General features: G+C 31.9%; 1 protein-coding gene across 3 annotated transcripts in view; it reads left to right on the top strand.

Annotated features, from left to right (window-relative positions):
* The first annotated feature begins 18,531 nt into the window (after window positions 1-18,531).
* The window catches only part of LOC149538107 (protein OXIDATIVE STRESS 3 LIKE 2-like), a 69,523-nt gene continuing 60,581 nt past the window's right edge, over window positions 18,532-27,473 (top strand). For 2 of the 3 annotated variants that reach the window (XR_016355973.1, XM_089799475.1), the window contains exon 1: window positions 18,560-19,127. Coding sequence is in view for 2 of the 3 variants with exons in the window: in XM_089799475.1 (XP_089655601.1) it covers window positions 18,964-19,127 (164 nt within the window). In the remaining variant the exon portion in view is untranslated. Of the gene's footprint in view, window positions 19,128-27,473 lie in introns of all 3 variants that reach the window. The other variant, XM_089799476.1, reaches the window with a different exon arrangement.

Below are 27,473 nucleotides of genomic sequence, written 5' to 3' on the forward strand. Positions count from 1 at the left end.
GTCACCACTTTTTCACTCTTTCAAAGTAAGCTCTGTTAGGAGCCAACCTTGTTAAAGGTTACAATACAGACTATTAAATGTGACTTGGTTAGAGGATTTAATCACCTTGTTAGGAGTGGCCTTGTCAAAGCAATTTGATCATTCCATTTAGAATGTCACTTTGCTAAAGGATTTACATATACTGTTAAGTCATTCAAATAACTGTTAGGTCAACCTCTATTAAAAAGATTTCAATACAAATTGTTTACAATTATTAGAGAGAAAACAATAGGTTTTGATCTATATTATTACAAATTAGTTTTTTAGGTTCAAATCGCTGTTCATTTCATGTGTTGATTCATTGATAATGTCCCCATTGTCATCTTTGTTCTTGATTTTCTTTGCAACCCTTCAAGCAGTCAATCTTCTCCTTTCAAACTTAAGCCTTCTCCTTAGATTTACCTATCAACTTCAACAACATTAGTGTAAGAAAATCATTTCTCTTGCTTCTCTCTCACTATATATTCCTTCAACTCTATACCTCCTTAAATAGGTAATTCTAGCTTTGTTGTTTTCATAATCACCATAGATCTTAGGGTTTATGATTAGATTCATTGTATTTGTTCATCTTCCTTCTTTTCTAGAAACTTCTCATCCTTTGAATATAATCATAGGTATTATACCTAATCCTCACCTTGAATTAAATGATCCAACTCATCAATCTTATGTTCAACATGGTTTACATATCCCAAGAAATCAACTGAGTCAATTGGAAATCACAATTTCTCAAATACATTCAAAATATTGTCACTCGACAATCACTAAGTTCTAACACTTGTTCATCACTTAATCACTCGATCACTGTAGAACTTCTAGCTCGACATCAACTAACTTGCTTAGTTGATTTTGATGCTTGGTCAACACTAGATTTGATTAGCTTGCACTAGAACTTGATTAACACTTGCATCACTCAACATTCCTTAATCTTTTACTTTTTTTGCTCGGTTAAGATCTATATTCCTGATATAAAAAATTGCTTTGTCTTATCAAAAGTCTAACTAATCAAATGTCCACTATAGCTTCCTTTTCATAACTCAACCTTTCCTCTAGGTGATATTGTTATGAGTTACTCCTCAAATCCTCTTCATCAATCAAATAGATATGACATTTAGATTAGATATCAACATGTCTTATCAGTAAATTTGACATCAATGACAAAACAAAAAGTATTCTAATTGTAAGTTTCCAACACCATCAACATTCCTAAATGACTACTAATTACATCGATAACAAACTACTTTATGATTGGCAATAAACACATAATCTTGACTGCTAATTGAAACTAATGGACACCTAACTCAAACACATCTACAACTAGAAATTGATTCTTACTAAAACTATTTGACTCACACCTAAATTGAACTTGTGTTGCTAACAACTCAAATAAGGATTTCCACATGAGCAAAAATCATTTATTTACTACTGTTGGAACACTAACTCCAACACCCCCACTTAATGTGACAACTAAAGAAAACATTATGTAGAAATTAGACTTTGAAAATAGGTCATAAGGAGTAAGACTTCCTCAAGTTGCTCCTAACTGTTGGTACTATCATCCAACTTCAAAACACCATTGGACACACCATCTCCACATGAAATACCTCATAGTCCTCATAAATGTATGATGCCAAGCTTCTAGACTTTCGGGTTCTCCCTGCTCTATTAGACACCAATCCACACATGTGTGTCTCATAACCCTCGTAAATGCATAGTTTCTTTGATCCTATAGCACCTTAGACTATTTGAGCATCTATCTAGCCTCTACTACATTATTTCCTATTTCCAAAGCATAAACTTCTTCAAAATAAAACAAGTTCTTCATTTTGAATGATGTCATCATCACCAACAACATCAGGTGATTCAATATGAACAACTATATTTTTTGATTCTTTAATATTACCTTTGAGAAGGTCATTTGCATGAATTTTTACAATTGATTGCAATATTTCCTAACTTTTTACAATAGAAACATTTAGTTTCATTCTTATCATACATTCTCTTTCCCATATTGTTCTTTGTGGATAATGCATGAATGAGTTGAATATTTCTCTTAAATCCCCTGTAACTTCTCTTTTCTTCAACCAAGAGTGTTAAAACCACATCTTCTAAAATTTGTGAAGATGTTTGATTGAGAGTAAAAACAACATTGCTATATTTTGAAGGAAAATTATTTAGCAAGATAACTTTAGCATCATCTTTATCAATTACAACACCAACTTTAGCCAGTTGTTTGATTAGAGATCTCAAATTACTAATGTGGTTAGACATAGTAATTTCATCTGACATTTTAAAACTAAATAGCTACAAACTTATATTGAAAACAATTGATCAATTGTATATTGTCTTTGATGTTACACAAAATGTCATATCTTTACAACTCAGTGTATGTCAAGCTCACTCAGGAGATGAAAACAATTTCCTATGTCTGTCGACAATTCTAGTGTTTACCAAGTTGAGAAGATAGTGTCTACTGAGTTACTTAGGCTCCAAAGAGAAGTTCACAGAAGTTTAGTGTTAACTAAGCTAACTCGGTTAACAAAGGAAAATTGGCATGGAACTAGTATTAACCAAGCTCACTTGGTAACCAAAGGAAGTTTACAAAGTTGAAATGTTAGCCAAGTTCACTTGGTTAACACAGAAAAATCATTTCAGTGTTAGTGTCTACTGAGTTGGGTCGACTAACAAAGGATTTTCTTTTTTTGGCATATTTAGTTTAATGGATTTGTTTGTTGGTTTGAGCCGACTGAAGAGATGAGGAATTATTTTTTCAAGTTGTATTCAAGCTAACTTGACAATGTATATGATATATGTATAAGGTCAAGTTGAGGATTGAAGAAAAGAGAGAATGTGTGGAAGATAAAAAGATGCTTAGAGGAAGTGAATTGGAAGGATAAGAAGAATATCCTTGTTGGGTTGTAATGATTAATTTGATTAGGAAGGATCAAGTTGAGGATTGAAGAAAAGAGAGAATGTGTGGAAGATAAAAAGATGCTTAGAGGAAGTGAATTGGAAGGATAAGAAGAATATCCTTGTTGGGTTGTAATGATTAATTTGATTAGGAAGGATCAAGTCTTTGAGCAAGAATTGAGATTTGAAATTAGCAATACAGTTGCATCAACAATCAGGTCATTTCATTGTTACTCTCTAACAATTGTAGCAGTGAACTAAATCTCTTAACAGAGTTAGCCTAACAACTATTTTCCAAATCCTCTAACAAGGTGAAATTTCTAGATTGAAGTGTCTAAAGACCTCTAATAGGGCCACTCCTAATAGGGTGATTAAATCCTCTAATAGGGTCACACCTAAAAATGTAGTTTGTAACCTTTAACAGGGTTGGCTCCTAATAGGGCTCACTTCAGAAGAGTGGACAACAACAACTAGTTGTAATTGGTGGTTTTTTCCAAATTAGGTTTCCAGATTAAATCTTGGTGTCACTTTTATTCACGTTATTTCTTTTATGTGTATGCAACTAAGTTAATAAGGTTAATCACACTCAATATCTTAAGATTTTTATGTTTAGTATTTGTCGAGTTACAGTCGATATTATAGTACTTGTCAAGTTACATCATAATGCTAGTATTAACCGAGTGCTTGTGTGTTAGTCTAGTAACAATAGTTTCAATAATGTTTATGTTTTGTACTGACATCTAAGGGATCTGGGATTTATTTTTGTGGCAACTGATTTGCCCATCCCCTCTCAGTTACTCCTCATATATTTCCAACAATTGGTATCAGAGCTTTTGGTGCTTGCAAAGAAGGTTTCAAGGACCTAAGCTAAGATCAAGATGTCTTACAGAAGATAGATTCCCAAGTTGAAAAAAGATAACTTTGAGGCATGACAGGAACTTATGAAGCTACATTTGGCAACCATTAGTGATTCGGGTCTAAAATATTTGAATACCCAGTGTAAGACTCCTACTAGAACATTGATTGTGGAGGAGATTTCTGGAAAGAAGAATCATAACATTATGATGATTGACATTGCATCTACTCTTAACTATGCTTAATTTGATGAGGTCAAAGGGTGTGTTATTGCTCATGAGATGTGGACCAAGCTGAAAGATATCTATGGAGGTGATTATAGTGTGAGAAGGGCCAAGGGAAAAAGCTTGAGGGGTCAATTTGATCAAATGAAGATGAGAGAAGATGAAAACATTGCAAGATATGTTGAGAGAAGAAAAAATAGAGTAAGTGCAATCAAAGCCTCTGGAGGGAAAATCGATGATGTCACGGTTGTAAGAAAGGTACTTAGAACCCTTCTTCCTATCTATACAATTAGAGTATCAACTATTCAAGAGATGAGATGTGATCCCAATAATAAGATAACTTTGGATGCTCTAATGGGAAGGTTGACAACGTTTGAGCTAGATAACTATGATAATTATGTTCCTAGTTCTAGCAATCTTGAGTCTGCATTTGAAGCCAAGTTGTCACTCAAGAAGAAAGCTACAAAGTCTAAAGGAAAACAATCTAAAAGTGAAAAGGAAGATAGTTCTAATAGTGATCTTGAAGCCATTGAAGTACTACTTTCAAGAAGATATCCCAAAGGCAAAGGAAAGTACAAAGGTAAAATTCCTCAACTCTGCTTTTCTTGTAAAGAAGTTGGTCACATTGCTGCAAGGTGTCTAAATAGAGAAGACAAAGAAAAAAAGCAAAACAACAAGTACAAAGGCGAGAAGGATTTCAAAGACTACAAGGACTACAAGGATAAAGGTAAGAAGTCTTGTTTCATGGCTAAAAATTATGATAGTAGTGATGATGATGAAATGGTTTATATTGTTGTAAAAGATGAATTAGATAATGAAGAAGATAAGATGGCACTTATTTCTCATGTTAGCAAATATGATACATGGATTATTAATAGTGGTTGTTCTCATCATATGACTGGTGATAAAACAAAGTTTGAACATATGAAACACTATGATGGTGGAAGTATAAGATTTGGAAACAATGAATCATGTTGCATAAAAGGAAAAGGTTGTATTTCTCTAACCAATGAACTTAGATGTGACAATGCTTATTGGGTTGAAGGACTGAAACATAATCTATTGAGTGTGGCACAATTGAGTAACATTGGATTCAAGGTAGAATTCATGAATCAGAAGGCCAAGCTGCTAGATGGAAAATAAAATCTAGTTGGGTCTGGTAATCAAACAAAAGGTAACTTATTGTACCTAGATCTTAGTGAAAGTTCATGTTTCATTGATCAAGTAGAATAAAGCTAGTTACGACATAAAAGATCGTATCATGTGAACTTTGATAATCTAGTCAAGATAAGCAAAAACAAAAGAGTGAGAGGTATTCCTAGTTTAAGGAAACCTGATAAGGGCATATGCAAGAATTGTCAAATTGGTAAGATGGGCAAGACAAGTTTCAAAAGCAAGAACTATCATTCTAAAGAAGTCTTAGAGCTGGTTCATACAGACCTTTGTGGACCTATTAGAATAGAAAGCTATAGTGGAGATAAGTATTTCATTTTATTTGTTGATTATTATTCTAGGATGATGATAATAATGTATCTGAAAGATAAGTCTAACGCTTTTCAAAAGTTCAAGTGGTATCTAGCTAGAGTTGAGAAGGAAACATTAAAGAATCTAAAATGTTTGAGATCAAATAGAGGAGGAGAATTCATTTTTAATGAATTCAATGAATTTTGCATTGATAAAGGAATCAAGATACAAGTATCAACCCCTGGTACACCTCAACAAAATGATATAGCATAAAGAAGGAATAGATCAATCATGGATTGTACAAGACCTTGATGATAGAAAAGAATATTTCAATCAACTAAAGAAAGGCTCAAATCAAACTCCATATGAACTATGGCATGGCTATAAACCTAATGTAAGTTACTTGAAAGTATTTGGTAGCAAATGTTATATTTTGAAGGAGACTAGGAAAGGTAAATTTGATGTCAAAAGTGATGAAGGCATATTCCTAGGATACTCCAGTAGAAATAAAGCATACAAATGTTTGAATCTAACCACTCGTAAGATCATAGAAAGTGCAAATGTGAGGATTGCTGAGTTTGCATAAAAGAGTGAAGAAGAGAGCATCAAAGAACCTAAAGACTACACATAGTTTATTTACTTTGAACCTAATACATTGCCTAATCCAATTGGAAGTCAACAGACTTCACTTCTCAAGTGCCCAAAATCTCCAAAAGCACCCAAGTTGTAGCTAGTGCAACCCAACTCATAGTTCGAGAGACCCAGATCGCAATTAGAAGCTACCAAGTTGTAGCCAGTGCAACCCAAGTCTGAGTCTAAAGGACCCAAGTCACAAATAATGGGACCCAAGCATTATGCAAAAGATCATAGTGAGGCAAGTGAAACAAACTCTAAATCCAAAGTACTTGTACTTGCAAGATATGTCAGAAGGCACCATGCACCTGAGAAAATCATTGGAGACAAGACATAAGGTACAATGACAAGGAACAAATTAAAAAGGTACATGTTTGCTTATTGAATTTGAACCTAGAACATTTAAAGATGCTTTGGTTAATGAAAGTTGGATTAAAGCAATGAATGAAGAGATAGAACAAATAGAAAGGAATAAGACTTGGAATCTTGTTTCTAGACCCAATTATAAGAATGTAATTGACACTAAGTGGGTGTTTAGAAATAAGTTTAATGAAGATGGAGAAGTTTCAAGAAACAAAGCAAGGTTAGTATGCAAAGGTTATTCTCAAGAGAAAGCTATTAATTATGGTGAAACTTTTGCTCTTGTTGCAAGAATAAAAGGTGTTAGGACTCTACTTGCTTATGTTGCATATAAAGGATTTAAAGTGTATCAGATGGATGTGAAATCTGCATTCTTGAATAGAGTTCTAGAAGTCTACATAGAGAAACCTAAAGGTTTTGTAGATCCTAGCAAAAAGGATATGATTTGTAAACTGCACAAAGCATTATATGGTCTCAAGTAAGCTCCCAAAGCTTGGTATGAAAGACTTTATAACTATTTGATGAAGATTGGTTTTCAAAGGAAAAATGATAACAATAACCTATACATCAAAGAAGGACCAAATAAGAAGATTGTGTTGGCAGAAATCTTTGTGGATGATACAATATTTACTAGAAATGATGATTTGTGCAGATCTTTTTCAGAGGAAACGAGTAAGGAATTTGAGATGTCAATGTTTGGAGAAATCAAATTCTTTGTTGGCTTGTAGATTCAATAGAAGAAAGATGGTATCTACATTACTCAATCTAAGTATATCAAGGAGATACTGAAGAAGTTTGGAATGGAGGATTCAAGATTAGTTGGAACACCTATGTCTACTAGACATAAGCTTTCCAAAAATAATGATTCCAAGGAGGTAGATCAGACCACATATAGATCTATGATTGGAAAACTTTAGTATGTAGTACATACTAGGCCTGATATAACATTAACAGTTAGTTGGTATTGTAGCAAGATTTTCAACTAATCCTAAAAAAAATCATATGATGGAAATAAAGAGAATCATGAGGTATCAAGAGTACTAAAGATTATGGATTATGGTACAAAAAAGGAGGCAACTTAGATTTGAAAGCCTTCACTGATGCAGATTGGGAGGGAAGTGTTGATGACAGTAAGAGCACCAGTGGTGGAGCATTCTTTCTTGGTAAAAGACTAGTGTCTTGGACAAGTAAGAAGTAGGATTTCATCTCTCAGTCTACAACAGAGGTAGATTATGTTGCAACAACAATCAATTGTTCCAATATTGTTTGGTTCAAACAACTGTTGGCAGATATGAAGGTAGAAATCAAGGATCTAGTGGTTATATTCTATGATAATACTAGTGCAATCAATATATCTAAGAATCCTATGATGCATACCAAGACCAAGCACATTGCAATAAAATATCATTTTATGAGAGAATTGGTGCAAGACAAAGAGGTAAGATTGGAATATGTGAACACTAAAGAACAAATTGTAGACATATTCACTAAACCATTACCGAAGGATGCATTTTTTTATCTAAGAGGTAAGCTAGGGGTTATTCATCTATCTGAAGCTCACTAAATAACATTTAGTAATGTATCAACTCAGTATTCTTGAAGATCAGTCAAATTGATGTAGTAATGAAAGGGAAGATTGCATATGAATACGTATATTAGGTACATTGAAATTCATTGAATATTATCTCCGGCATAAGATGTCAAAGAGGGAGAATTTGTTGTCATATCACAAAAAAATTTCTAAAGAGGGCGAGTTTACTACATTAGAGAAATCTTTCTGGATATTTGAAGATGTCAAAGAAGAAAAGTTTGATGAAGAATAAACTTGGAGAGTTTGCTGACAGAGGGAGAAACTAAAATTAGAAGGAGAGATTGATGTCAGAAGGAGTTTACACTGCTAGATGGAGTTCTCATTAATGAGAATCAGAATGAAACTAAGGATATTTTTCTTACTTTTATTTTGCTTTAAAATTTTATTGTATTATGACATGGTGTGTTGCCATCAATGCCAAAGAGAGAGATTGTTGAAAACAATTGATCAATTGTATATTGTCTTTAATGTTACACAAAATGTCATATCTTTACTAGTTAGTGTATGTCGAGCTCACTCAGGTGATGAAAATAGTTTCTTGTGTTTGTCGAGCATTCTAGTTTTTACCAAGTTTAGAAGACAGTGTCTACCAAGTTTGCTCAGGCTCCAAAGAGAAGTTTGTAGAAGTTCAATGTTAACCGAGCTAACTCGGTTAACAAAGGAAAGTTGGCATAGAACTAGTGTTAACTAAGCTCACTCAGTTACCAAAGGAAGTCTATGAAGTTGCAGTGTTAACTGAGTTCACTTGGTTAACACATGAAAATCATTTCAGTGTTAGTGTCTACTGAGTTGGGTTGGCTAACAAAGGATTTTCTTGTTTTGACATATTAAGTTTAATGGATTTGTTTGTTGGTTTGAGCTGACTAAAGAGATGAAGAATTACTATTTCAAGTTCTATTCAATCCGACTTGACAATGTATATGATATAAATATAAGGTCAATTTGAGGATTGAAGAAAATAGAGAATTTGTTGAAGATAAGAAGATGCTTAGAGGAAGTGAATTGGAAGGATAAGCAAAAGATCCTTGTTGGGCTGTAATGATTAATCTAATAAGGAAGGATCAAGTATTTGAGCAAGAATTGAGATATGAAATCAACAATATAGTTGCATTAGCAATCATGTCATTTCATTATTACTCATCAGCCATTGTAGTAGTGAACTAAATCTCTTAACAGAGTTAGCCTAACAACTATTTTCCAAATCCTCTAACAAGGTGGCATTTCTAGATTGAAGTGTCTAAAGACCTCTAACAAGACCACTCCTAATAGGGTGATTAAATCCTCTAATAGGGTCACACCTAATAGTGTGTTTTGTAACTGTTAACATGGTTGGCTCCTAATAGGGCTCACTTCAAAAGAGTGAAAAACAATAACTAGTTGCATTGGTGGTTTTTCCCAAATTGGGTTTCCACGTTAAATCTCGATTTCACTTGTGTTCATGATACTTCTTTAATGTGTATGCAACTAAGTTAATAAGGTTAATCACACTTAATATCTTTAGATCTGCATTTAGTATTTGTTGAGTTACAATTGACATTATAGTGTTTGTTGAGTTACAACATATTGCTAGAATTAATCAAGTGCCTATGTATTAACCAAGTAACAACAATTTCAACAAAGTTTATGTTTTGTATTGACATCTAAGGGATCTGAGATTTATTTTTGTGGTAACCAATTCACCGCTCCCCTCTTAGTTACTCCTCTTATATTTCTAAAACTTTAAAGAAAATTTTGCATTTGTTGCTTTTGCTCCAAACAACTTAGTTAGTCAATCCCAAATTTGTTTAGATGATTTATCTAAATCAACATGATGTAGTTATGAATCAGAAAGAGCAAGACAATTAATAAACTTGGCTTCCTCATCTCTGCTTTCCCAATTAATCTTTTTTTTAAAGCATTTGTAGACACTATTTTAGTGCCATTAACTATGCCCCACAAACTTTTATTCATCACTTGCATTAGCATTTTCACTTTCCATGTATGAAAATTTTGACCATTATATTTTTCTAGAGGCATATCCATTTTCAGAATTTCTAAAATAAAAAATTTAAAGATACCTTCCATTATTGCACAACAACAAAATCTGCAGTAGTACGAAACTTACATTCTCATAGTAGCAACTTCTTTTGAGACAAAGATGGCTTTGATACCATATTATAAAAGTAGAACAACATAAACAAAGAAGAGAAAGAAAGAACTTCTACCTTATCTTATTGAATAATAGATGCAAATTTATACAATATCTTGACCCATCAATATTCGCAAATGACTACTAATTAGATTGACAACAAACTACTTTATGATTGACAACACACACACAAACTATACAACTAACTAAAACTTATGGACACCTAACTCAAACACAACTACAACTAGAAATTGATTCAAACTAAAACTCTTTGACTCGCACCTAATTGAACTTGTGTTACCAATAACAATCATTTATTTATTTAGCTGATAAGCTATATGTGGGAACTTTGTTCTTGTATAATTACTTTTTTCATCGAAAAATTGTTAGCCTTTGACCAGTAAATTGGCAACCCTTGTGGTTAATAATTTTTGGATCAATTTTCATTTCACTTCACTTTTTACTCTTTTTTTTCTAATTATGTAATTTAATTAGTTATCATCTAAACTATTAACTATTTTTTAAAATTATTTATTTAACTTTAAAATTATAACTATAAAATAAAAAGATATATCATACATTATTTAAATATTTATATTTATTTAGCTAAATTAGCTATTATCTCTACTGTTAATTCTTATTTTTCAATTTATTACTTAACTTAATTAGTTATTATTGGTCATTTTTTATTTAAAATAAATATTATTATATTTTAATTAAAAAATATTTATAATTTAATTTATTGAGGTGAGATTTTATTTAATTTATAATTTATCTCTAATTTTAATTCTCTTGTTTTCCTTTTTATTTAGAAACTTATTTACTTGTTATATCCACTTTTAACTTTTAATTTTTAAAATTGATGGAAGTTTTAGTTTTTAAATTATTTTAGCTAATAGGATATTTGTGGGAGGAGTTGTTATTTTTTAATATCTTTTTATAGTTCTTATATTAATTTTTCATAATAAATTTTTTTATTGAGTTTTTTAAATGACTATTAGTTTATATATTTAAGCCAACATACTTTAAATTAGTTTAGTTTTTAGATTTTATAATTATTTTAGTTTATTTTTTACTATTCACTTATGCGTACTATTTTTTAGATGATAATTTATTAATATATAGTAAATTACATTAAATAAATAGTATTTATTTAGTTTATTAAAAGAATTACATTTTGCCAATAGTGGAATGTTGTGATGGTTAAGTTGTTGATTGTTATCCTTGCCATCAAAGTTCAAATCTAATGGGGATGAGGTCCCCCGTTTGTAGCCTCACTGGTTCATAGCTCCAGGTCAAAGCGTTTACCCCTCTTTAAAAAAAAAAGAAATTACATTTTATTTTACTTAATCTTTTTAACTATAAAATAATAAGACATGTTGTACATTATTTAAATATTTCTATTTGTATAGCTTAATTAGCTATTATAATTTTTTTTAATTTATCATTTTACTAAATTAGTTATTATTGGCTATTTATTTTAAATAAATAAATATTATTTTATTTTAATTAGAAATTAATTATAATTTAATTTATTGAGATGAGATTTTATTTTATTTTTTAATTTTTAATAATTAATTTTCTCTAATTTTAGCTCTCTTATTTTCCTATTTATTTAGAAAATTATTTACTTATTATCTCCACTTTTAACTCATTTTTTTCTTCCTTTTATTTAACTTTTGACTTTTAAAATTGATTGAAGTTTTAGTTTATAAACTAATCTAATTTTTTTATTTTAAAAATAAATAAGTTTAGCTAATACTATGATTTCTGCAATTTGAAGTCTCTTCATACACTATGAATGAAAACTTTTGCAACCTTATCCACATCTTCTTTTGCGCTATGACACTTTTTTGAAGCAACATACACATTATCAGAAGAGTGAAATGGAGGATTTTCACCAGTCTGCGAACTTACTTGCTTAGGGCGTTGATCCTCCTTTCTCCCTGGTTTGCTTCCAGATAACACTCAGACAAACCACTTTCCAACCATTTTTATAACTAGTCTAAAATCAAAATTTCCTACAATAATTTCGATCCCTGCCCACCTGATCAATTCTACTTTTAGCTTAAAACCCATAGCAAAACTTTAGATAGAGAAGAAATAGTATAAAGGAAAACTGAAAAGGATTGACAAACTATACCCAAAGTGGAAAGTGATTAGGATGTAAGGATATTTGTGGGAGGAGTTGTTATTTTTTTAATCTCTTTTTATATTTATCATAATATATTTTTTGATGAATTTTTTAAAAAATGATCATCAATTTTTTTGATCGATAAAAATAATTATCAATTTATATATTTAAGCCGATATTCTTTAAATTACTTTAGTTTTTAGTTTTTATAATTATTTTAGTTTATTTTTTACTATTCACTTTATACGTGATGATAATTTATTAATATATGATAAATAAAATAAAATAAATAATATGCATTTATTTTATTAAAATAATTCTATTTTATTTTATTAAATAAAATAATTTTTTATTTTAATTTAATTTATGTACATTAAATTATAGTTTTAAAATATATTAGTAAACACCTATCAGTTGATCGTTGCAAGCATAAAAGCTTGGAAGTGCTAGTTTACTATTGTTGGAACATTAACTCCAACAACATGATTCCTCATAGGCTCTTTAAGACCCTTTCAACTTCACTAAGGCCCCATTTGGTTATGGGAATACCGTGGGCAAAATACGGTTTTGACGGCGAAAAACTTGGTTATGCAGCAAAATGGGGGTGTTTGGTTCACCAAATGTAGAACCTAATTATCAGTATTTTCTTCCAATTTTGGAGCAAAAATGGAAGAAGTTTCTTCCAAGAAATAGGTGGAATTTAAAATGAAAACCCGATTATGGATTTTTATGAAGGCATTTTAATCAAATCATCAGGTCCGCAAAATCCATATTAGGGTTTTGGAAGATGATAGAGGCATTTGGGAAGACAAACTTGTGAGCCATTTTTCCTCCTACGACTTGGGTTTCTAGTGTTTTTGGGCAAGGTTGGCGTTTCTGTGGACGACGACAAGTTTGGAGTTTTGGGGGTTTCTGTGGACACCAATGGCTTTGGAGATTTGGGGGTTTTTGTGGACGCCTGCGAGTTTGGAGTTTTTGGGCCATTGTTCTCTGCTTTGGCTAACAGCTATGGGGTTTCTTCTCCCACCAATCTCTACATGCACGGTTCTATTCTCCCACCCATCTTTGCATTTTGGGTTTTTTCTTTACATAGATATTTCATAGTTTTTTGCCAATTTTCTTAGCAAAATAGTCAATATGTGCTCAACAATAACTTTTAGTATGTGCTCATGTCATTACCTCTGATTATCTGATTTGGTTCTATTTTTATCTACTATTTGCTTAGCAATACAATCGATATATGTTGTAATAGTTTGTTTCGAATCTATTTAGCAAAATAGACAATATGTGCTCACTAATGAGTTCCAGTTTAGTGTTGTGAGAGATCAATGCAATACCATTAATCAAAGTGAATCATGCCAATGAAATGAACAACTAAACTATGGATATATCAAGTATGTATAGATCCATGCAAAACCATTCAACATAGGAAACTCATAAACTAGAATTACTTTAGATGTCAATCACGCCAATGCTAATGAAATGAACAACTAAACTATGTAATAGTTTCTTGCCAGTAATGAGTTCCAGTATAGTGTTGTGAGAGATCAATGCAATACCATTAAATAGAGGCAAGTCGTAAAATTTGTATGGATCAACTATGTATAGATCAAAGGCAATTAGGGCTTTTATCTCTACATAGTTTATGAGGTCGTAAACTATGTATAGATCAATGCCAATCTTGGCTCTGATCTATACATAGTTTATGCAAACAGTTTATGAGGTCATAAAATATGTATAGATCAGTGCAATTCCATTAAACACAACCAAGTCATAACCTATGTATAGATCATTGCAATTGTATTAAACACAACCATGTCATAAACTATGTATGGATGTACTTAACTAAAGTGTTTATGCCCATGACTCTATTCACATGTTTCGATTTTGCATTGTTAAAGGGTGGATACTAAATTCGACCTATATTTATGTAGTATACATGGTAGATCAATGACAATCATAGCTTTTATCTATACACAGTGTATAATGGTTCTATTTCTATTTGCTATCTACTTAGCAAAACAATAAATATATGTTGTAACAATTTGTTTCAAATCTGCTTAGGAAAACAATAAACATGTGCTTAGTAATAAGATCAATGCAAATCATGCCAATAAAATGAGCAACTAAACTATGTATATATCAACTATACATAGTTTATGAGGTCATAAACTATGCATAGACATGCAAAAAGAAACCCTATTCCCATATGCCAACAATGCTCCTTTTCATCTTCTAAAAGACAAGCCTTAGTTTCAGCAGACCCGACGGTTTATTAGAACACATTCATAAAAACCCAAATTCAGGTTATAATTTTTACATCTGTATGTGTGCATATATACATATGTGTTTATACATACATACATATGTACCTGTACGTTTATACATGTGTGTGTACGTACATACATACATACATACATACATGCATACATGTGTGTATATGTACATACATGTGTGTGCGCATACATACATACACACACACATACATGTGTGTATACATATAAACAAATGGAATTAGTATTATGCTTTCATTGGTATAGATAGATTACATGAAGTAGAATGACACATTATTGTAATTTGTTCATTATGGGCTTATGATCCTCAATAGTTGGTATTCCTTGTTGTATTTGAATAAATAATTGACTTCTTAATGCAATGAGGCTAGCAAATAATCATGTTGTATCTCGATACGTGATAGTTGATATCTCATAACTGATAGTGCTTAAATTGTCCATGTTTCAAGCCACTAATTGACATTGGTCAATACACAGTTTAGTTGTTCATTTCATTGGCATTCACATGATTACCATGTGAAGTAATTCCAGATGGTTAGTTGGCTTTGTTTAATGGTATTGCATTGATCTCTCACAACACTATACTAGAACTCATTACTGAGCACATTTTTACTATTTTGTTAAGCATACTTGATGTATACATACCTGATCTATACATAGTTTATGATCTCGTAAATGTTTGGTATAATTGTTCATTGCATTGTTAATTAGAGCTATAATTGAACCATACATATGTGGAATACACGAGGAGTGACAAATGATGAATGCTTAATTGTAGAACTTGAGAGCATATGCTAATAGAAATGTGATTTGGTAGATGCTTGTACAGTTCATGATTATGTCCTATGTTATATCTATAGTCCTAATTTGCTTGCATATGTTTTTATTTCTTGTCTTTTTGTCCATATTTGATTTCCTATGTATGTTCTCGCTAAAAAGATTATCAAAAGTATTGAAGATTTCTGGTAGATGATTGTATAGTTCATGATTATGTCCCATGTTATATGTATATTCCTAATTTGCTTGGATATTTTTAAAATTTCTTGTCTTTTATCTGCAATTTGGTTTCCTATGTATGTGCTTCCTAACAAGATTGTCAACGGTATTGACAAAGTGTCTTTCTTTTGTATTTTTTTATTGCTCCTGATTTGCTGATATTGCAAGACCACACATTTTGATAAAAAATGAGCTATCTAATGATTGCTTACTGTGCATGTTTGTAAACATTCAATATTTTTTATGCTACTCCTTGGTGTATTCCATTAAAAAATAATCAGGTTTTAAATTTTCAAGCATGCTTAGTTCGTATATGCTAGATTGACTATCTAACAATATAGACAGTAATGGGAAGATTGAGCAGCATGAGAGGGTTGCTTGCCGAATGTGGGGCATAAGGGTATAGAGCGTGGATTTCCCAGTCTTTTCATATTTAATGGTGTGTTTTCACACCAACATTCAGATCATGGATATTATTTTTCTCATCAGCTCATGGATATTGTTTTTCTATCTTCTATCTTATGCTACATATGTAACATTGAATTATTGATCACATACTTAATTTAAACATATTTGGATCACATTCATAATTTGTACATATTTTGATGACATTGTTATTTGAATGTTGGTATCTGTTTGATCTATACATAGTTTATATATGCATGATTGACCATATAACAATACAGACAGTAATGGGAAGAATGAGCAACATGAGAGAGTTGCTCGTCGAATGTGGGGCATAATGGTATAGAGCATGGATTTCCTAGTGTTCTCATATTTAACGACTAAGTCACAAGGTTTGAGTTTGAGTTCGACAATTATGAAGTTCAGATGAATTCGACGATAAATTCAATTCAACGATAAATTTATCATATATAATTTTTCAAAAATATATAAATATATATGATCGCAATTCCCAACTATGGGACAATTTATAACTTTGTACAAATGATTGCAAGTATGACCATTTTTTACTTTTCTTTGCTAATAAATAGAATTAAAATAAAAAATAATAATCATTTTATTTATTCTTTACTAAGAAAATAAAACTGTGAATATTCAAGAATTAAAAATAATACATTAAATAATGTAGTCTAATTATAAATAAATTAGCAATCATAAATATTAAATTAAATATTAATACTTTACTCATTATAATACTTGTGTTTCACTAATAAAATAAGATTAAAAAAATTTACTTCAAATTCCAATTCCAATTCGAAAATGAACAATTAAACGCAAGAAAAAGATATTTCCAGTCATATTTCATTCTAATTCCAATTTCTAAATTGGCAACCAAACACAAAATATGGATTTGTATATTCATCTTCCGTGTCAACCAAACGATCCAACTATCTTCCTAAAACGCATAATCGAGTTTTCGAAAACCTGGTTATGAGATAACCTGGTTATGAGAGAAATTCATTTTCCCCAACCAAACGGAGCCTAATAAACCAAGAGTGCATGGACATCTCAACACCTTTTAATCAACATATTTTCAATAATATTAAATACATAAATAATAATAAGAGACGCAATGCGTCGTAGTTCCTGCCTAATGCATAATGGTTGTAGAGGTGTAGGTGAGTGAGAATAAGGTTAAATAGTTCTAAATTAGTATTGTGAATGCATTCATTTTTGCCTAGAAATGCACTTGTGATATGATAAATGGCTCATATTTTTTAATAGAATAAAGTAATTTTAAATTATGAAATAATATCTATATAATTTAATATGTACATTTGTAAATAACAAATAGATGTAATACACATAAATTTGATGTTAATAAATAAATATAATATAATAAATAAGAAATAAAATATAACTATTTAATTTTAATACATAGTTTATAAAAACTTAATAATAATTTATATATCTTTTAGAATTGAACTTTTTGATATAAAATATAATTATTAATTTAATATTAAAATATATATTCAAGCTTTAAACATATTTAAGTTAAATGATAAATTGTTTAAATAAATAATAATAATAATAATAATAAATGATATAATTTTTAATTTGTAACACTTATCAATCATACATATTACAAACACTATTATAAAATATAATTAAAAAATAATATTGTTTAATTAATTTTTATAAAAGTAAAATAATAGTAATAATTTAAGTACTTTTATTAAAAAATCAATTTTTTTTAGAAATTACAAATTCAAATACAAAGAAATAACATTTAATGTATATTTGATTAAAATATCTATATTTGCACTAAGAAAAATAGATAGTTATAATTAATATTGATTAGACATTCATTTGTGAGGTGGAAGATAAAAATAATTATTTTTTAAAAAGTTAATTCACTTGTCACAAATGTAGAAAAGATAAAGTTGTAATTAATGCATTGATAGAATTGCGAAGTGTTTGAAAATTATATATTTATGTAATGGAAATTAATTTTATTCCTCATTATTTTTACTCCCAACCAATCGCAATTAAGATTATTAACTTTTTCCATATTTTAAAATCAAAGATAAATGTGTGAACATTACAAATTTGTATATAAGCAAAAAAATATTTGCCTATTATTGGTAGGATGAAAAAGTTATTTGCATCTAACCAATGGGTATCCTGCCGTCGGCAGGAACTAATAATAAAGAACATATTGTAAGGATAAATACATTATTTGTGAAAAATGGCGAAAGCATCCAAAGACAGCTCAATTTTCACTCGCAAGCGGCGCATATTCCTATTTGGAATGGTTTATCCGTACAAATTCCAGTCGAAAAGGAGGAGAATAAACAAAGTTGGTCCCCAAAAGAAGCATACATCCGTTCAAAATTGTCAGGAAAGATCACTGTCCTTTTCGGTGTCGTACAACCAAATCTTAGAGGATCCGAAACTCTATAGTGAATAGCCAATCTTAAATGAGTTTCATATATTGGCCCCGGGTCCACTGTAAACTGTACCCATCAATGGGCATTATTTTAATTGTAACGGATCTTGGATACATATTCACTATTATGCTTATCCGTGCCCACAAAGCAAAACTTGTACATTGAACCCAACCCCATTTGCACACGTGCCAGATTCTTAAGCAATTCCAATCCATGGAGTCTGCAATGATTCTACCTGGTGAATTGAACTGTATAAATTCTGGATTTGGCTGAGCCCACAAAAAAATGATTGCGCCGCTCTACATCACAATTACATGGCATTTGTTCCTGTTCAACTTGATTGAAATACCTCTTGCAATACCCATTTATATTTTATATGAATGTTATTGGAATATTGTCATTGGTGTAGCTTAAAAGTATTCACATATACCAGCACAAAGGGTATTGTGGCTTCGTAGTTCATACAGGGTATAATTCGAGTCCATGGAGGATCCCTCGCCATCATCAAATACTTCGTCGATTGGGGAATGTAGTTGGGCTTTGGAGGATCAGAATGGAACTGCTGAAGAGGATGGCGAAGAAGTTCAAAGTTCTTTCAGAGGATCTTTGGACAAAATGTGGTCTCTTGAAGACGCGCTTCCTATAAAGTAAGCATTCAGGGCACGAAAATGCCCATTTAGCAATGGCTGTTTATTGCCAGTTGCAAAATCTTTAGTATAGAGATAATGTACCAACTACAATCTCTTATATATAATTGATATAAAAGTTTTTATAATCTGTTCTAACGGTTCCAAAAAAATTGACAGTGGAGTCGAAACCTAGAATGCTTCGGCATATTTGCCCTCTGCAATATGTCATCTTTGTCTTTGAATTCAATAAACAGGGCATACCAACAGTTGTTTGGAGCGAATTTAACCCTTATACAGAACTCACTTATACAGAACTCAATATTTAGCTGTCTAGTTGGTGATGGTTCTTTTCACATATCGAATTTGTGGACTGAAAATTATCTCTTTAAAAGTAAATTCATAACATCCAAAAAGGAGTGAAACATACGACTATTTGGAAATAAGAAGTGGTGTTTATAATTGTTTAAGAAAACACCCTTTTTTGATTTGAGTTCAGCCTATTTCTGTCAAGTCATTTTATCCCCACCCTTCTGTGACCTATTCTGCTTCTCAGACCGTGGTTTGTGGGTTCAGTCCCTAGATAATTGTGTTGAATAATATAATGAGATAGCTGCTTATCCCTTTAAACACTTTCTTGGCTTAATTAGGGTCCCAATAATTTCTCTTACCAGTAGGTTTGCAAAATTTCTCCATAGCTAACTGGTGAATTAGGGTCCCAATAAGACTGGATTTGTAAGTTCACACGGAGACCTGGAGCTTGGACTCAAAATAAAAAAAAATAGAGATGAGTCATCATGTTTTAGCTAACTTTTGTTCCTTTAAGATTTTGTTATACTAGTGGACACAGAAATTACAATCTTATTTACAATTTCCTGAGCATATTAGTCACTTTCTTGAAAATTTTAGTCGTTTACCCTCGCGCAGTTTCTGAAAATGTTGTGGAACATCTTCCGGGGTCGATGATTATAAAGTTGAGTTAATGTCTTTCTGGAAGATGGTGAATGTAAAATTTGGCCCATAATTGTAGTCAAGACTCGGAGCTATCCTTCTGTCAAACAGTGCTTAAATGTTGTATTTGTAATATTCCGTTCTGCCAAAATTTAGCTTATAATTATAGTCAAGGCTCAACAAGGAGTGATCCTTCTGTTTAAGAGTGCCTCCATTTTGTACACTTGCGTGAATGCAATGTACTCATCTGCAAAACATTATGTGGTGGGATATCTGATCTTGTTATAAATGCAATTTAAATCCATGGCTCCAATTTCATGAAGATGTTTTGCTTGCTGGTCAATATTTGCTGTGAACTTATCTATCATTGATTGTTTTGCTGCCTTTGACTTGTGTGATTTAGATTTAGACCCTTACCTGCATTGGCTGAAATGTTAATGTTGGGTGTTGCATTTTGTTGAATCCAATGTAAATACATAGCTAATTAAAAACCACGTTGCTGTTTAATAAATACTCTTGATTGTTGACTTCCACTTTCTGTAATGCTTAAACAAGTACAGATATGTGATTTCTACCGTTATTTATGTCATAGAAATTATCTATTGTACTTTTGGTTGCTCATTTAGGATACAATGGGTTTGTTTGTCTTGTTTATATGTATGTATCCATGGGTTTTAACTTTTTATTGAGCATCTGACTTATTATGGGTTTTATTTTTGACCCGTCATTGCATTACAGGATATATAACACACTTTGATAAAAATGTTAGTGCTGAATTAAAACTAGCTATGATGCCCCCTTTTTGAAATAGGATCTAATAATAAATAATAATAATAACTGTTACTTCTTCAACAGCTATGTTGTAATCTATTCTCTCAGATGTAATTGTATTGTACCTTTTATTCAATAAAAAATAATAATAAAATTAAAATATAAATGAATAAAAATAAAATTTAAATATAATATATAAATTTAGTAATGAAGGGTCAAAAGGCATGGGATGAAAAGTTGGGACTCCCTCAAACATGAGACATAAAAAGGGAGAAGAGAACTTTATATGAAAGGGGAAGAGAGAAAGGAAGAGAAAAGGGAAGGTGTGAAGAAAGGAAGAATTATTAGAAGAGATAAAAGGAATCAGAAGAAAATAAGGAAGTGACTCCTTCAAAAGACAAGTTTTGAAGGGTTGTGACTCTTTGAAGGGTGGTAATTATGAAGGGTTGTGACTCTTTGATAGGGTGGTAATTCTGAAAGTTTTGAAGAGCTGTGAATTTTTAAAAGGGTGGTAATTATGAAGGGTTGTGACTTTTGATGGGGTGGTAATAATGAAGGGTTGTGACACTTTGATAGGGTGGTAATTCTGAAAGTTTTGAAGAGTTGTGACTTTTTAAAAGGGTGGTAATTATGAAGGGTTGTGACTCTTTGATGGGATGGTAACAATGAAGGTTTGCAACTCTCTCGAGGAAGATAATAAAGAAGGGTTATGACTCTTTCAAAGTGTATAAATGATGAAGGATTGTGACTTGTTCAAAAGGTGGTATGAAAGGTTATGACCATTACAAAAAAGAATGGTATTTATGTAAGGAATGCTGGAGATGAGTAAGGGAAGTTGAAAAGGAGGAGCGGCAATAAAAGAATATTTTTCATGTTTTAAGAGCAGATTGAAGATGAAAGAGCGGGCATTGAGGAGTTAAGAACTCAATTTGATGACAGAGATTAATCTGATATGAGAAATCAGACCCTTGATATATATAACACTGTTGAAATTGTATTAATATGAGAGTGCTTATTTTGTAACCAATCACATATGATTTGGAGGAAATAAGATAGAGAGATGTGTTTTACTGGCTCCCACGAATGAAGTGCGACACTCCAAACAGATGGAATCGGTAATAGTTGGACATTCCTACAGCTTGCAGGATACCTCAAGGGGAGCTGATCATAGTTGGTTGTTCCTACCTCTTGTGAGATGTGGGGAGGTTTTCTATAAAATGAATGTAATGTGCTCTTGGACTTAGTTAGGCTGGGCAGTTTACTAGTGCCCTCTCGAGGTTACTACCAGGCTAAGTTATGATTGATTAAGATATAGTAAACTCAAATTTGAGACACTATAATCATTAAAGGAACTCTGTCAGTGAAATTAGTTATGTCACATGATTTAGTATACCTAACTCTACTACGAAAGATGTTTTTTTGGATTCTGTTGGAATTGCAAGTCTAAGGCAAAAACTAGGGTATTGGAAAAAGGGGACATCACAGTATCCAATCATGGAATGTCCTCAATCAGCCAGTCACACGAAATTGATAATAATATAGCTCTTTCTGATTTGTAATATCTGAATTATACACTGAAATTTGTCAATCTATTGCTGACCTCTTCATCCCTTATTGATAATGTTGTTATTGTAGCCTAACTGAATAATGGTAGGTGCTTTTACAGAAGAAAATAGTATAATAGCCACTGCTAAAATATGATAGCAATAAATTCCCACAAATAATTTTGTGGTAAATTTTAATGCAATGGGAGTCGACTATGTGATCCTTTTTGAAAGTGATAACAGAGAATATTTGGAAATTCATGTAGATCAGTCCATATGATAATATTAGTTTAACACTACCAGAAAGCCAAGTTGCCAATGCGGGTGCAAAAATCGGATGCACAATTTTTTTATTTATTTTGGACTTTGGATGCCTCTCTCTCTCTCTCTCTCTCTCTCTCTCTCTCTCTCTCTCTCTCTCTCTCTCTATATATATATATATATATATATATATATATACAAAGAAATGAAGTAGCGATGTTTTAACCCTACTCAAAGAGAAGCCAACATTAAAAAGAGAATCATATCCAAAATGTAAAATAAAACAACAAATTCTCTTGCTTGTCAGACCTTTATTGCAGAATCAAGTACAGAGTTATGGCTTTCCCAATAAGTTTCATATAGAACCAAAAATGAAACAAATGCAAAATGCTTACTAATGAAAAATACAAAGCAAAATAAAAAATTTAAGTTAAAGCAACAATCTATGCTTTCTTCTTAGAACTTAATTTCAGAATCAAGTCCGAACTTACAGAAGTCAAAAACAATTCTTACAAAGGTGACTATAAAACCCCAGACACATTGCTGAAAATATAACATTAAATGCAAAATATAAATCAAAAGCATCAGTGTCAACTGTTCTTCCAAATTTTATCTGAGAGTCAAAACCTACGCTAGCTGCAAACGAAATGAAACTGAAAAGGAGACCCCAGATCTAGGTGAATAAACTAATATGAGATCTATATCTCAATATTGAAATTCGAAGCAACTGCGACACCTGCTCCAATCTCTGTCTCAGAGCTCGATCCAAACTAACTGAGATTTTATAAAAACAAAAATGAAACTCTTTGTATCCACAGGCAGTGCTCCTGAGCACCTCCACAGGGCATCCGTGGAGCACTGCACATCATAAATCATCAGCACCAGCATCCATGCATTTCCAGAGAGAATCGGTACCTTAGCCAGAAAGTAATGCAGAGAATAAAATTTTGTGTCAGAGCATGTTTCCTCCATGCTATGGTTTCCCTTTTGTGTTATTCTAGAAAAGATAAGTTGACAACATGGCACCCATCTTGCACTCAGAATGTTAGTTTCTTATTTCTAAGATAATCACTCTATGATTCTAACTATATATCTCTATTCACACTAAAGGGAAAACTTGAAAGATGAACACCTGTTCACACTGATATCCCCCTTAAGTGCAACTCAGGGAGGTGTAAACAAATGCAAATGATGCAAATATACAATGATCCTGGCTGCTAAGCCGTGCTAGGTGCCCATTTACAAAAGATGTCTCACAAATGGAGTAAGGGAGAAAACTTCTCTACAAAAGAGAGACTGCATGAAAAACAATGAAGGATTTTACAAGACCTCTCAAGGAGCACATCCATCACAAACATTGTCATGCCCTGGCCAATCAAGGGTTAGTGGCCCTTAAGAAGACCAGATTTCAGCCTGCAATAATATACAAAAACCTAGGGGATGAAATAAAAGATGATGGCATTTCCTTATGGAGTGCCAACAAAAATAAAAGGAAGTATAACTGTCAGCAATTGAATGAAAAAAGGTGATCAAGATAAAAGGAATTTAATTGTCAGCAATTGCATGAAGGAGGCTATTTCTTAAAAGCATATAATTAGCTTTAAACAAGGGAACAATACAGCGCCTAGGAAAGGATGCATCCCTTGCAAAGTAAAGGGATGTGCCTCCTACTTATTAGAATATATTAGAGGGAAATCAATTCATTTGAGATGGCATCAAGAAACAATGAATTCATATCAATGTAAGATTATCAATTGTACACAGCAAAAGTGAACTACACAGCCAAAAATATAATTCAGCAAATAAATTTAAGTTGCAGTTTATATAGAAGCATTCAAGGATTATTCAAGGATTGACTTTTGATCTTGCCAGTCCGCTGGAAAAAGATATAATTTAGGATGATGAAAATTAACCACTTGGAACAGTTCCAATGTTGATGATAGTGAAACTACAGCCACCCACAATCTGAGCAGTTAATCCAGCAAGGTCTATCCTAGTTACACAATACAGTGACATATTTCCCAGCATTTATCCCACACACTACCCTTAGTGAGTTTTATTTTCCACAGAACTCAACAATCACAAAGAAATCGTTGAAGCATCAATATACAATTCCTCTAAGATGTTGCAGAAGGTTCTCTGCCAACTAATGTTTAAGTCAATTCTCATACAAACCCTCATGTCAACTATTTCTCAACACATATCAAAACAATGTTGACTCAAGTGAGCTCTATGTTCACATGCTTGGAACATCCTCTAATACACAGGAATCAAGAGTATGTAGCTTTTATTTAACAGCTTCAATAAAGCTATGATCCTCTGTCAACATTTCTAGCCCACACTTTTGCACAGAAAAGCTATGCTTTCAATCACAACGACTATTAGTTATTCAACATAATGATATCTTGTGTCATTCATACCTTTTTCAACCTAGAGAATGGAATGGAAACAAGAGTAGTTTGCAGTACACATCTATCCCTTGTAGTAACTCTTCACTATAGATTAGATTATCAACTGAGACATTGGCATCATAAAATACAAAATCCAAATCAAGGAAAGCTAGTTTTCAAAATAGAAATCCTAAAAGCATATTTTTGCTTTCCAAAACTGAAAATGACCTAAGCTAAAGAAGAGTGTGTGTGTATGTATCCTCTTGTGTTGACTAGAAGGCAGACTTTGAAAATTAACCCAGCCACATAAAATATTTGTGATTGATCAATTTGTTCAAGAATGAAAAGAAAATGAGCATCACCACAGCCAATAATATAATTTCTAGGCTATTACCCAAATTCAAATTGAACTCTAATGTGTTAAACTTGAAATCCCTCAAAAATTATCATCACTTCAAAATTGAAGAGATGTGCACAGTGTGAGCCAATGCTGTGTAAACAGCTCATTGAAATATGTAAAGCATCACAAACTGTTGATGTAGCAAGCATTTGCGCCTGACAAAATCCTAAACCAAAGTGTCAAAGAGGATTAGATAAAATGGACTAGTTACCATGGATTGTATTCAATCTTGACACCCTATCCCTTTACAAAAAAATGAGTTACTTGGTTGTAATGTCCCCTTTCTGAAATAGGTTTTGATAATTAATAATACTAATAAAATTAAAATATAAAAATAAATAAATATTAATGTAGTATATACAATATAAAATGATTTCAAGTTAATGAAGTTTGATGAAAGGTCAAGTGGCATGCAATGAAGAGTTGTGACTCCCTCAACCTATGAAATAAAAGGGAGTAGAGATCATTTGAAAGGGGATATGGAGGAAGGAAGAAAGAATGAAAGATGGGAATTGAGAAAGAATAAATGGAAGAGAAGAGAGGAATGAGAAGAGATAAGAAATTGACTCCTTAAAAAAAGAAGAAATGATGAAGGGTCATGACTCTTGCGGAGGGTTGTAGTTTGTGATGACACTTTCAAAGGGCAGAAATCATTAAGGGTTGTGACTCTTCCAAAGGGTAGTAGTTATGAATGTTGTGACTTTTTCAATTCAAAGGGCAGAATTGATGAAGGGTTTTGACTCTTTCAAAGGGTGTACTTGTGAAAGGTTGTGACCATTGCAAGGGACAGACATGATGAAAAGTTGTGTCTCTCCCTCACACTAGAAGATATAGAGGGGAGAGTTTCTTTTGAGGACATCCAAGGGAGATTAATTAAGGGTATAATATATTTTTTCATAGGCAACAATGAAAAGTGGCAATTCAATTCATATGAAAGGTGGTGACCCTTTAGCAATAAAGTATAAATGAGAATTCATTCCAAGCATTGAAAAAATGACCTATCAATCATCACTTATGGATCCATCAAAAAAATTCCTTCATTCATCTATCAATAATTATTAATTAATCCTTCAAGAGGTCAAGCAAACCATCATCAAATCCCCATCAATCACCAGTCCGTCTTGGAATCAAGAAAACAAACAATTCAGCAATCAAGCGTCTCTCTATCAAATCAACATTCACCAATTTATCAAACCAGAATACATTACATCATCAATTATATAATCACAATCACTTTATCAATCACCAATACCTTAAATCAAGAAATAAGAAGATCAGATCTGATCTATACACACACACAATCTGCATTCAATAAATCAATGTTCTAGGATGCAATTGGTTTGCAATGTGATATATTTAAAGTATATTATACTGCGTATCTTAATTTAAGATACTAGTGGAATCATTTATCTATTTAGATTTTCTCTAATTATTAATTTATTTTTTCTATTTTTCTTTCAAACAATCGTAAATGGTTTAATAAGTAAGCATTGTAAGGAATGTTGTAGACTCGTTCCCACAATGTAACCACACCATCCTAAGTTGGATTGAAATGTCTTCTAAGTGGCTGAGTTGTCTTGGTTCGATGTATTGTGCCCTTGGTCTGTAATGGACACCCTTGGATGTCCCAACTAACTAAACCAAATTGCTGAAAGGAATTATGTCAAACAGTTTGCATTCAACCTCTTAAAACCCCTTATAACTCTGGAAATCAAACGTTTATTTGTTTGTTGTGTTTCCTGCATGGAATTGGTATCATACAACATAAACAAGAGAGAAACTACAACAATATGCAAAGTGGAAATGAACTGCTGCTAATAAAATGTTATTTTCAGAATTCATAAAACCAAATACATGGCAGATTTATCAACTCACTAATTACTTCAGCAATATTGTCATAATACTCCAGCCCATGCTTACGAACTTGCTGCTACAATACTTTGTCCTCCAATCAGTCCACTACCTTCATAATACCATTCCCTCCAAGCGGCATAAGCGTCGGACAAGTAGTGAAGAAGATATGAGCAAAATATCAAATCTGCCTGTAGCC

Source organism: Cupressus sempervirens, chromosome 9, assembly GCF_028749045.1.
Source record: "Cupressus sempervirens isolate cs-2001-9-10 chromosome 9, ASM2874904v1, whole genome shotgun sequence".
NCBI lineage: Eukaryota > Viridiplantae > Streptophyta > Pinopsida > Cupressales > Cupressaceae > Cupressus > Cupressus sempervirens.